This window comes from Mirounga leonina, unplaced genomic scaffold (assembly GCF_011800145.1).
Source record: "Mirounga leonina isolate KUSES-001 unplaced genomic scaffold, KU_Mleo_1.0 Mir_82, whole genome shotgun sequence".
Lineage (NCBI taxonomy): Eukaryota > Metazoa > Chordata > Mammalia > Carnivora > Phocidae > Mirounga > Mirounga leonina.
Genome location: NW_023270825.1, coordinates 9663744 through 9675916, shown reverse-complemented (window position 1 = coordinate 9675916; position 12173 = coordinate 9663744). Strand labels below are relative to the sequence as shown.

Below are 12173 nucleotides of genomic sequence, written 5' to 3'. Positions count from 1 at the left end.
CCCTGAATGAATGAATGATGATCTCAGGTCTCGGGGAGAAGCAGAGGATTTTTCAGGACTGGGAGACCATGGGAGCAAGAAAGAGAAGGAGAGAGAGAGAGAGAAGATTCCAGTGGGGAAGAGTTCCCCGCAATTGGTGGGATGGAGAAAAAGGAGGAGCAAGAGAAGGGGGTGGAGGCAGAGGAAGAGGACCCAGCAAACAGACCCTAGGAATGGCAGAGCAGCAAGATAGAAGAAGCCTGGGCCCCTGACCAAGTGTAGCGACCACATCAAACCACCCCTACACGTGAACGTATGTGAGTGAAAAGTAAACTGTAGCCTTGTTTTAGCCACTATTTCTTTGGGATTCTGTGTAATTCTTTCAAGATTTTATTCACTTATTTGACACAGAGAGACAGAGAGAAAAAGAACAAGCAGGGGGAGGACAGAGGGAGAGGGAGAAACAGGCTCCCCTGCTGAGCAGGGAGCCCGATATGGGGCTCGATCCCAGGACCCCGATCATGACCTGAGCCGAAGGCAGACGCTTAACCAACTGAGCCACCCAGGTGCCTCTGGGATTCTGTGTAATTTTAAAATAGGTATTCGATTCTGAAAATATTTGGAAACTAAAAGGGCATTAAGTCACCATTTTAGGGAGGATGGGACCAGAACTCTCCTTAGTCACCTCAGTGGTTCCAGGCCAGCACATACTTGGTAAGTACCCTAGGACACAGCCCTGCACAAACAGTCCTGTCCTCCGGAAGCTTATGCTCCGTGTTATGTCACTTACCCTTTATATTGCCCTGTCGGGAAACTGTCGCCACCTGCACTTGTAGGGATGAGGTTAAGCCCGAGGGATTTCCAGTTGCTTGAGACCACAGAGCCGGCGAGTTTCACGGCATGCCCCAGCCACACCCTCGCCAGTAATCCGGTGGTTTCCAAACTGTGCTCTGTGGCACCCTACAGTCTGTCAGAGGTGGTCATGGATGGGGGATCGTGACCATGAGGGATCAAGGGGAAGGTTTTCTCCGGAGCCCCAGAAAGGCCTGGGATTCAGGAGAGATCTGAGGAGACCTCAAGTTCACCACGGCTCTTAGCGCGAGTCAAGAGTGAAGGGCCTCCCAGGACAGATGGTGCCAGAGACCAGAGGCCCCTGATAGCTGTGCTCCCCTATGCTCGGGGTCCTAAGACTGACACCCCAAATCCGGGAATGGGGGAGGGGTGCCTCAAAAGGCAAATCAATCTACAGGCAAGTAAAGAGTGTTGCATTTTTTAAAATATATCCGAGTGTGGGACGCCTGGGTGGCTCAGTCGGTTAAGCGTCTGCCTTCAGCTCAGGTCATGATCCCAGGGTCCTGGGATCGAGTCCCGCATTGGGCTCCCTGCTCCGCGGGGAGCCTGCTTCTCCCTCTGCCTCTGCCTCTCTCTCTCTCTCTCTCATGAATAAATAAATAAAATCTTTAAAATATATATATATATATCCGAGTGTGTGTATGAAGATTCGCATCACATACACACACATGTCAAAGAAAGTGACCTGTAAAAGAAATCACAACAAAATGTTAGCTGGGGGATGACATTTGGGGGACGATTTTCCAAGGTCCTTCTGTGTATTTTCTGGGTTTTCATATGTTCCTCAATGACTCTTTCATAAACAAAAGATAAAAATGAAAAGGGAGAGTTGGTTTTTTGTTTTGTTTTGTTTTGTTTTAAGAAACAAGTTAGGGGTTGTTCCTGTAACCGGATTATTCCACTAGATCTAATAAATTCATGTTACCAGAAATGCTTATTTGGCCATTCCAATCTAAAAACAGAACCCTGGGCGTCCCTGCCAACATTTCCCAAGCAAGGGGAGGAGTTCTTCACTCGGATAAATAGGCATTAGCGCCCACGAAAATCCAGCACTCGGGGCAGGCGGTGGCTTTGGAATCCACTGAGGACATCCAGCTCCAGAGGCAGGTAATCCATGATGCTGTCTATTCCGGGAGCAAAGGAACCCATTTTTTGAGGGTGGTTCTAGGCCTTGGCCTGGAGCCTGTGAGGGGGCAGGGGGCCTGGCAAAGGCGTCCTGGAGCACTGGGGACAGTTCCAGTGCTGGCCCCGAAGGCCATGCCCTCTGAAGACACGTCTTCCCTCCAGGTCTGAGTTTTCACACCTGCGAAGGGTGGACGTACCACGAGGGCCTCTTTGGCTGTTTCTGCTTCCCACACTTTGGGATTCTGAGTTTAGACAGCTGTGTACCTCCATACACCGGACCCTCCGGACCCCAACTGCCCCGAGGAGCACGGGGCACCTCCCCTTGTCTGGCACTGGGCACTGCTCTCACGGCGAGGTGCAGACGGAACTGATGAGGGGGGTTCCTCTGGGCAGAGCCCACGGGGTCTCCAAGGGGGATGGTTCCGCAGCTCCTCTCCCCTCCAGGGCCCCTGGCCAAACAGACAGGCAGGCAGTGTCTGTCCAGCAACCGAAAAGACAGGCTGCTCAGAAACAGAGCCAGCCTGCCAACTTGCCCAAAGTTCTTTTTCTCCAGAAATAATTCGGGGCCGGGGGGTGGGGTGGATGTTTAACTCTTCCAAAGAAATTATTGTATTAGCCGGAGAGTAAACAGACAGTTGAGGCAATTCATCTGCTGTGGCTGGTCTGAAGGGGTTTCCACTGGCCTCTTGATGGAAAGCAGCTCAACTGCTTCCCTGCCTCCCCTCCCCACCTTCCCTCCCCAACTCCCTTCCCCACCTCTGAAGCGGACCTTTTTTCTTCTGAACTCTGGGCCCCGAATAGGCAGGGGCTCAAGGTGAATACCCCTGTTGGCTGCAGTCGCCGGCTTTGAACTCGGCCCCTCTCTCCGATCTTTCGCAGCTCTGGCGTGATGGGTAGTTTCAGAGAGCGGGTGGCGTATGGGAGGAGAGACGCCTCTGGAACACTCATTATGAGCCCGGCACCTTCATGGTTTCTCTCCCGTGAGCTTATTCAGCGTGTTGTACAGAGATGGGAATGGAGGCTCAGAGAGGGTCAGTCACTTGCTTGTCACCACACAGCAATGGCAAGTAGCCTAAAGGAAATCCCAGTCCAGGTCTCTGCGGCTCTGAAGCCCACACTGCTTTCTCCCTGCCGGGAGTCGGGAGCCAGACTAGCCGGTCTCCTCCCCCTGCTCCCCCAGCCGCCTGCTGTGGTGACTGTGGGCGAGCCCCTCACCGCTCTGTGCCCAGTTTCTCCCCCGGGGAAAATGGCAACAGCTGCAATACTTATCTCAAGTGTAATGTAATCATGTATGTTGGGTGCCCACGAGCGCGCCTACCCAAGAAAGTCACGAAGCTAACAGAAGCAGAGACTAGAACACAGGCCACATGGGGGCTGGCAGTGGGAGGCAGTCGGGGCACCACCGGGCCCCCCGACACTTAAAGGAGCTTTGTTTTTCAGAGTTGAGGATGGAGGGAATGTCGCCCCTCTTGGCTCTGGGGCTCCTGGTGGCTGGGCTCTGCCCCACTGTCCACTGCGTCCCAGGGGGCGTGCTTGACCCGCAGAATGTCACTCTGGAGGACCTACACAACGAGACGCCTGTGGACAACCTCGGATTAGCCTCCAGCAACACCGACTTCGCCCTCAGCCTCTATAAGCAGTTGGCTTCGAAGACGCCCAATAAGAATATCATCTTCTCCCCGCTGAGCGTCTCCATCGCCTTGGCCTTCCTATCCCTGGGGGCCCAAGGCAGCACCCTGACGGAGATCCTCGAAGGCCTCAAGTTCAACCTCACAGAGACCCCCGAGGCCGAAATCCACCGGGGTTTCCAGCACCTTCTGCGAACCCTTTGCCAGCCCAGCAACGAGTTGCAGCTGAGCGTGGGCAACGCCATGTTCGTCAGCGAGCAGCTGAGGCTGCTGGAGAAGTTCACGGCAGATGCCAGGGCGCTGTACGCCGCTGAGGCCTTCTCCACCAACTTCCAGGACTCTGCTGCCGCCGAGAGGCTCATCAACAACTATGTGAAGAATCGGAGCCGGGGGAAAATCGTGGATTTGGTCAAGGACCTTGACCTGAACACAGCCATGGTCCTGGTGAATTACATCTTCCTTAAAGGTGAGTGCCTGGCTTGCGGTTTGGAAGGAATCAGAGTTTTAGTTCTGAGCCTTGGGGGCCATTTTCTGGCCTGGTGTAGCAAACCGTGTTATTGGGGAAACCACCATAGAGCAGGTGCCCTCGGTCTGGGGTGGGGGGAGGGGAGGAGGCACGGCACCGAGGCCCCACCCTGCCTGTAGGCATTGTCTTCTCTTAGGATTTTTTAAAATTTATTTTATTATTATTATTTTTTTAAGATTTTATTTATTTATTTTACAGAGGGAGAGACAGTGAGAGATGGAACACAGCAGGGGGAGTGGGAGAGGGAGAAGCAGGCTTCCCGCGGAGCAGGGAGCCCGATGTGGGGCTCCATCCCAGGACCCCGGGATCATGACCTGAGCCGAAGGCAGACGCTTAATGACTGAGCCACCCAGGCGTCCTTATTTTATTTTTTACATTTTTTTATTATGTTCAGTTAGCTACCATATAGTACATCATTAGCTTTTTTTTAATTAATTTTTTTATGTAGTGTTCATGATCCATTGTTTTCGTATAACACCCAGGGCTCCATGCAGTACGTGCCCTCCTTAATACCCATCACCGGGCTAACCCATTCCCCCCACCCCCCTCCCCTCTAAAATCCTCAGTTTGTTTCTCAGAGTCCATAGTCTCTCATGGTTCGTCTCTCCCTCCGACTTCCCCCCCTTCATTAGAGCTCACCATAGCACATACCATCCCCAATATCTATCACCTAGCCACCCCATCCGTCCCATCCCCCACCACTCCAGCAACCCTGAGTTTGTTTCCTGAGATTAAGAATTCCTCATATCAGGGGCGCCTGGGTGGCTCAGTTGGTTAAGCAACTGCCTTCGGCTCAGGTCATGATCCTGGAGTCCCAGGATCGAGTCCCGCATCGGGCTCCCTGCTCAGCAGGGAGTCTGCTTCTCCCTCTCCCACTCCCCCCTCTTGTGCTCTGTCTCTAAAATAAATAAATAAAATCTTTAAAAAAAAAATTCCTCATATCAGTGAGATCATATGATACTTGTCTTTCTCTGATTGACTTATTTCGCTCAGCATAATACCCTCTAGTTCCATCCACGTCCTTGCAAATAGCAAGATTTCGGGGGGGGGGTTGATGGCTGCATAATATTCCATTGTGTGTGTGTATGTATATATATATATATATATATATATATACACACACACATATATATATACACCACATCTTCTTTATCCATTCATCTGTTGATGGACATCTTGGCTCTTTCCATAATTTGGCTATTGTGGACATTGCTTTGATGTAGTGTTCAATGATTCATTAGTTGCGTATAACACCCAGTGCTCCATGCAATACGTGTCCTCCTTAATACCCATCACCCCATTACCACATCCCCCCATCCCCCTCCCTTCTGTAACCCTCAGTTTGTTTCCCAGAGTCCAGAGTCTCTCATGGTTTTTCTCCCTCTCTGATTTCCCTCCCTTCCCCTATGGTCCTCCATGCTATTCCTTATGTTCCACATATGAGTGAAACCATGTGATAATTGTCTTTCTCCGCTTGACTTACTTAGCATAATCCCCTCCAGTTCTATCCATGTCGATGCAAATGGTGGGTATTCATCCTTTCTGATGGCTGAGTGATATTCCATGTGTATATGAACCACATCTTCTTTATCCATTCGTCTGTTGAAGGGCATCTCGGCTCTTTCCACAGTTTGGCTATTGCGGACATTGCTGCTATGAACATTGGGGTGCATATGGCCTTTCTTTTCACTACATCTGTGTCTTTGGGGTAAATACCCAGGAGTGCAATGGCTGGGTCATAGGGTAGCTCTATTTTTAGCTTTTTGAGGAAGCTCCACACTGCTTTCCAGACTGGCTGCACCAGTTTGCATTCCCACCAACAGTGTAAGAGGGTTCTGCTTTCTCCTCATCCTCACCAACATTTGTTGTTTCCTGCCTTGTTAATTTTTGCCATTCTAACTGGTGCAAGGTGGTATCTCAATATGGTTTTGATTTGAATTTCCCTGATGGCTAGTGATGATGGACATGTTTTCATGTGTCTGTTAGCCATTTGTATGTCTTCTTTGGAGAAGTGTCTGTTCATGTCTTCAGCCCATTTAACGACTAGATTATTTGTTTTTTGGGTGTTGAGTTTGAGAAGTTCTTTGTAGATGTTGGATACCAGCCCTTTATCTGTAGTGTCATTTGCAAAAATGGGTTGCCTCTTAGTCTTAGGGTTTTCCAAAGGACGCTTTGCCACAGTAGGAAGTCACCGCAGAGGGGCCCAGCCACCCTTTGAGTGAGAGTGGCACTTTTTACCCTGACTCAAACTTGCCTGGCTCCCAGGGGGAAGGAGTGGTCCCTTCAAATTGTTCCAGGGTGGGCAGGAGCTTCAGCTTCCTCCCTGAAGAGATGCCTGTGGGCAGGCTCAGGAAGTCCTCTGCCTGGGCACAGCCGGGCCATTCTGACCTGGGCTCTGTCCTGGCCAGGGACTCAGGCCCTGGGGGTGGGGGGGTCCCGTCTACACAGGAAGACAGCATCTAAGGAGCCTGGCCATCCCAAGGTTCTGCAACGGTGCCCCCCTATCATCTTGGGGGTGGTACCAGCAGGGTCACCATCTGGGGAAGGGCCTTGGGGGAGGGCAAGATCCAAGACAGAGTGCATTCCCAGGTTCCAGCTGGTCCAGTGCCTGGTCCCATGGGTAGGAACGTGACAAACAGAAACCTCTGCAGCCCGTAAGTCTGAAGAGGCAGAGTGCAAAGAGAGTCGGCCCCGTGGAGCCGCAGTTCTTCCAGGCACAAAAATTAGACAAAGATCCAAAGAGGCATCATGGAGTCAGGGGGTGATGGTGATTAGGTGGAGACACAGGAAGCCTGCACTAGAGGCTCTGGCTGAATCTTGGGGCAAATCCTCCCGGGCCTGTGTTTCCAGCTGCAGATGAAGGCCCAGAACCAGATTTCTTTGTAAAACTAATCCAGGCCCGATGTGCTGGTTGTTCTTTGTGTCTCCTGATTTTCCCCTCCTACCACCTGCCTGTCCTAGGATTTTCTCCTCCAAATTCTCCTCCCCAGGGACACACTGGCTGGCCCGGCTTTCCCCTCCTCTCCTGCCTCCAATGGAGGGGGGGTAGTTTATCTGCACATTTCCCAGCAAGCCCCTACTCTCTAGTCTCCCCAGGAGCACCCCCCTCCGCCCCCACCCCACTGAAGGCTCCTGTCCTCCTGGGGATGGAGCCCTATGTCCCCCTCTCCTCGGTCGACCTCTATCCCACCCTCAGGTGACTTGACGAGTCTGTGGGCATGTGTACCTTGTAATGCCAATGACTAACTGTGAGTTACTAGCATTGTTCCTTTTAGGGGGTGAGGGATTCCCCATTCCTCCCCCTGCTGCCGCCTCCCACAGCACTCCCGGTCCCCTCTCCCGTCTCTCCCTGGCCCCCACCTCTCTCTTGCACCCACTACTCCAAACTCCTGTCGGTCTCTCGCTTACCCCAACCAGGCCTGTGGGGCTCCCCCGCATCCCCGGCAGCCGAGCCACTTGGCAGCGTGTCCTGCAGACCAAGGCGGGGCCGGTGGCGCCCAGTGTCTCCATCAGCCAGGGAACCGGGCGGAGAAGGGGTAGAGGCAGGACGGCCCTTGTGTTCACAGAGTTCTCTGACCTTCAGCCAAATGGAAGACCCCCTTTGACCCCCGAGATACTTTCAAGTCCAAGTTCTACGTGAGCAAGAGGAGGTCGGTGAAGGTGGCCATGATGAGCCTGGAGGACGTGCGGGTGCCTTACTTCCGAGACAAGGCGCTGGCCTGCACGCTGGTGGAGCTCCAGTACATGAGTGTTGGCAGCGTGCTCTTCATCCTCCCCGACGAGGGCAGAATGGAGGCCGTGGAGGCTGCGCTGCTCCCGGAGACGCTGAGGAGGTGGACAGACTCACTGCAGATGAGGTGACCACCCCGGGATGCAGCTCACCCTCCTTCGTCCCTCCTCAGCCCCGCCCGCTCCCCTCTCCCCGCCCCCGGACTCCCCACACCCCCAGCACCCAGGGCCTCCCTGATGTCGGGGGCCAAGGCTGCAGTGCTGGGCAAGCCATCCGAGCGCAGGTGGAGCTCGGGGTTTCCCTGCCCTTGGCTGCCCGCGTAGCTTTGGGCCCGAAAGTGTTTGCTCTATGAGACACGATGACCTTGAACGGGACAGGGGTGGAAGCTGCGTCTGACGCGAACATGCTCAGGTTCTGGGGACTCCTCAACACAACCCAGCCCTCACGCCTGTCCTCTCCTTGTCTCGACCTCTAGACGGCAGAGGGCACAGATGGGACTGAGATCAGCGGAAGGCCAAAGCAAGACGGGCTCCGAGCACCCGCTTTGCGCTGGCTGTTTCATTCATTCAGTTATCCATTCATCCATTGGGCATGGGTCACGTAGATTGATGGAGCATCTAGTAGGTGCCAGGCACTGATTTAGACCCGCAGGGCATGTCCGCAAATAAAACATAAATCCCCTGCCCTTGGGGAGCTTACTTTGTCATTGGAAAATGAGAAAATAGATAAATATAACAAATAGGTCAATTATTTAGTATGTTGGATGTTAAGAAATGAGGGTGGGGGGTGGGTGATAGAGCGGGATAAAATGATTAGGAAAACTGGACCAACGAGGAGGTAGTTAGTGGTTTTAAATAGGATCGCCATTAGGTGGTATTTGAGCGTTGACAGGATAGAGGTGAGGGGCCGAGCCCTGTGGATAGGTTAGGGAAAAGCATTCTTGGCAGAGGGAACAGCCAGTTCAAAGCCTCTGTGCAAAGCCCGGTGTGTTTGAGGATTAGTGAGGTGAAAGAGGCTAGAGCAGCATGAGTCAGGAGAAGTCAGGGGCCCCGCGGGATGGCTCAGGTTGAGCAGGGCCATGCAAACCCCTGGAAAACCTTGCCTCTTCCTCCTCTAAGTGAAATGGGGAATCATCTCGAAGTCTTGGGCCAAAGAGTGGATGATCTGAGTATTGTTTTAAAAAGATCACCCAGGAGGCTGAGTGGAGAACAGACCACGGAGGACAAGCATGGAGGCAGGACGACCAGCTAGGAGCCCAGGGCAGCGATCCAGGCGAGACGTGTGAGAGGTGGTCAAGTGTCAGATAAACCTGAGGGTAGAGACAGGCTAGAATATGGAATTCAGAAGACTAATGTCAAGGGGGACAAGCAAGGCAGAGTGAGTTCTGGGCCTGGTCCTTGAGGGTGGGGACATGGGGAGACAGTTCTAGCTATCAACTGGCCGGGGCTTGATGATTCGTTGTGAATGGATAGAATATTCATCACGCATCTCTGATTTACAAAGCACTGAGGAAATCTGCCATAACACATTCCTAGCCTGTGGTGGGTGCTCAATAAATATTTGTTGAGTGAATGGATGGATGCGTGAATGAATGAATATGGAGAGAAACAGACATCTTCCCTGCCGGTGGGACTCAAGGTTTATTGGGAGACACAGCCTCCTCGTAGCTGGCAAGTGTGAAACCAGGCAGACCGTGACAAAAGTCTTAGGGATATAAACAGAGAGAGAGGGAGGCTTGCGGGTGGGAGGTATCCACTCTTGCTCCAAGAACTCACCAGCAGCTCTGCTCAGAAGCAGAAGCCCCTGCTCTCAAGGAGCTCACAGACGGCCAAGATGGGGACCTTCCATTGCTGGTTTCAGGATTCCCCAGGACCTTCGAATGCAGTCCCTTCAGCCCCTGCCCCATCCCCAACACTAAGCCTTCCCTCCACTCTGTGGAGCATCCCCTCTTTCTTCTTGCCCTTCTGCAAATTCATCTCCTGCCTCCTGCTCTCCTCTTCGCCCAGCCAACTCCTTCCCCTCCTTCAGGACTCAGGCTTGTTGCCGCCTCCTACAGGAAGCCTTCCTGGTGCCTGTGGAGCATGCTGTGGAATTCCCTGTTGGAGAGAGGGTGTTTCCTGCTGCAGGGGAGGAGCGGGGCAGGCACCGGCACACGTGGGCGCTTGCCGATGTGAACTGATAATTAATGAATTAAGAAGAGTCAGCACAAGGGGTCTGCCTTGATGCAACTGTGGCAGATGCCACCGTGGACCCGAAGGGCCCCACTGCTCTCAGCCCCGCTCCTGCCCCTTGATAAGGGGTCGAGAAACTGAGGAAATGAGTCCTTCTTTCCAGCAAGAAAGGGGCGGTTAGAAAGGAAACCAGGGAAGACCATGCCGGGAGTGGGGAGAAGGTGAGCCTTGAGCCAAGCAGTTGTTCAAATTCATGTTTCTCCTTTCCTAGGAGCATAGACAACCTCTACCTGCCAAAGTTTTCCATCTCCAGCAGCTATAATCTGGAAGACGTGCTTCCCCAGCTGGGCATGAGGGAAGTCTTCACCAACCAGGCCGATCTGTCAGGAGTCACAGGGGAGAAGAACCTGACAGTATCCCAGGTGAGTGTTTAAATTTTAGATCGTTCATCCTCTGTATCTGAGCTTGAATGGTTAAGAGGCCAGGCAGACATTTGGGTAACCTTGAATTTGCAGGAGTAAGGCATCTCTTGTTACCCTGTCCCCCTTGGGGTTCTGCCCCAAGCCCAGGAGAGCTGGGTGGCAAGCACTTTGGAAGCTGGTCCCCACCTCCCCTGCAATATACTGTGACACAGAAGCCACTCGTGGGGAAGAGCCTGGGGTGGAATCAGGGATGGGCCCCGTCCCATCCACACTCCACCTTTTACCACCTACAGCAGCAAATACTGAAAGTGCCGGACCCCCCCGTTTTCCTGTAAAATGGGGGTGGTAGGTCTTGGTCAATGTGCAGTGCCTGGAGGTGTAGGGGAGGGGCACCGGGTCGTAACAACCATGGGGCAGGTGTGATGGGTGTGAAAGAAGGATAGAGGGCCCCTTGCACTGCGCCCCTGGAAACAAGGTCCTCTGAACGAAGCAGGGCGTCTGAGCAGCCCTCTGCCCCCCTCTGCGCCCCACCTTCCAAAGGGCATGGTCATGGAGGGAGGGGCAGAGGGGCCCATGGGGTGGGTCCAGGCATGTGAAGCCACATCTCTGCAAAGTCGCCAAGGATCCCGAGGACATTGCAGATGGGGCAGGAGCGGGGCTGAGCGCAGTGGGGCCCTTCGGGTCCGCGGCAGCATCTGCAGCAGCTGCTTCAGGGCAGAGAGGCTGCCAGAAACTCGCCTGCAAGACAGATGCCCTGTGTGGCCCCTGCCCCCCCATTAGCGAGTGTTTGGGGGGGCAGCACAGTGTCTGGACGCAGAGAGGCATCCAGATCAGGGTGCCCTTCCCCTTTATCTCCATGATCCTGGGGAGACCCCTCGCAGCCTTGGAGCTTCAGTCTGTGTTTCTGTGCATCGGAGCCATGCAGGACCGCTGACGGGGTCGGCAGGAGGAACAAACCCACCAATCAGCGACAGCCCGGCGTCCAGGCTGCGTGAATGGCAGTCCCCTCGGGGCTCTCAGGTGGGCCGCTCACCCCTCGCCCACCGGGATCCGGTGGGTAACGCTCTCGTGTCCCCACAGGTGGTCCACAAGACCTTGCTCGATGTGGCCGAGGAGGGCACGGAAGCCGCGGCCGCCACGGGAAGTAGAATTGTTTTGTTGTCCGGAAAAATTGGCCCACTGATCACTGTGCGTTTCAACAGACCCTTTCTTCTGTCCATACGCCACAAAGATACCAAGAACATCCTCTTCTGGGGCAAAGTCACCAACCCCCATCAAGCCTAGAGCTCCCCCCCACCCCAAAGGGGCCAGGGGCCAGGTCTCTGGATGCAGCCCGCCTCTGTGCGCCGAAGAGCCACAGGCCAGGCCCGGCCGGGCTCGTCCTTGAGAAGGTGGCAGTGACTCTGACGGGTGGCTTCCACGTGCATGGGGAGGCTGGGGACTTTTGGACCGGAGGCTCTGCAACCTCCAGACGGCAATAAACTCTCTTTCTCAGACTGGACACTTTCTTTGTGCCTTTCTACTCCGATCACCTGACTCCACGCCCCTGTAGCTCCCACTGGGCTCAGTCTCACCCAGGCTCGGGGCGCCTCTGCCTTCAGCTGCAGCCCTTGTGGCCAGGCCCACCTGGACCTCAGGCCCGGGAGGAGAGGGGAGCCTGCTGCCTGATTCCTTCTTCTGTGGGCTCCCATGTCCCCAGTTGCAATCTCACCCCTTCCCTCCCCTGGGCCCAGGATGTGT

The 12173-nt window shown here is 54.1% G+C and overlaps 1 protein-coding gene across 2 annotated transcripts; it reads left to right on the top strand.

Moving 5' to 3' along the window:
• Nucleotides 1–1836: 1836 nt before the first annotated feature.
• On the top strand, nucleotides 1837–11934 carry SERPINA3 (serpin family A member 3). Of its 2 annotated transcripts, none has more exons than XM_034992493.1 (5): nucleotides 1837–1938; nucleotides 3397–4050; nucleotides 7694–7967; nucleotides 10283–10433; nucleotides 11514–11934. In XM_034992493.1, exons 2-5 carry the CDS (start codon nucleotides 3405–3407, stop codon nucleotides 11715–11717), a joined length of 1275 nt encoding a protein of 424 aa, XP_034848384.1. In that variant the 5' UTR covers nucleotides 1837–1938; nucleotides 3397–3404; the 3' UTR covers nucleotides 11718–11934. The 2 variants fall into 2 exon arrangements, with proteins under 2 accessions (XP_034848384.1, XP_034848385.1); XM_034992494.1 differs by having other exon boundaries at nucleotides 1871–1934.
• Nucleotides 11935–12173: the final 239 nt, after the last annotated feature.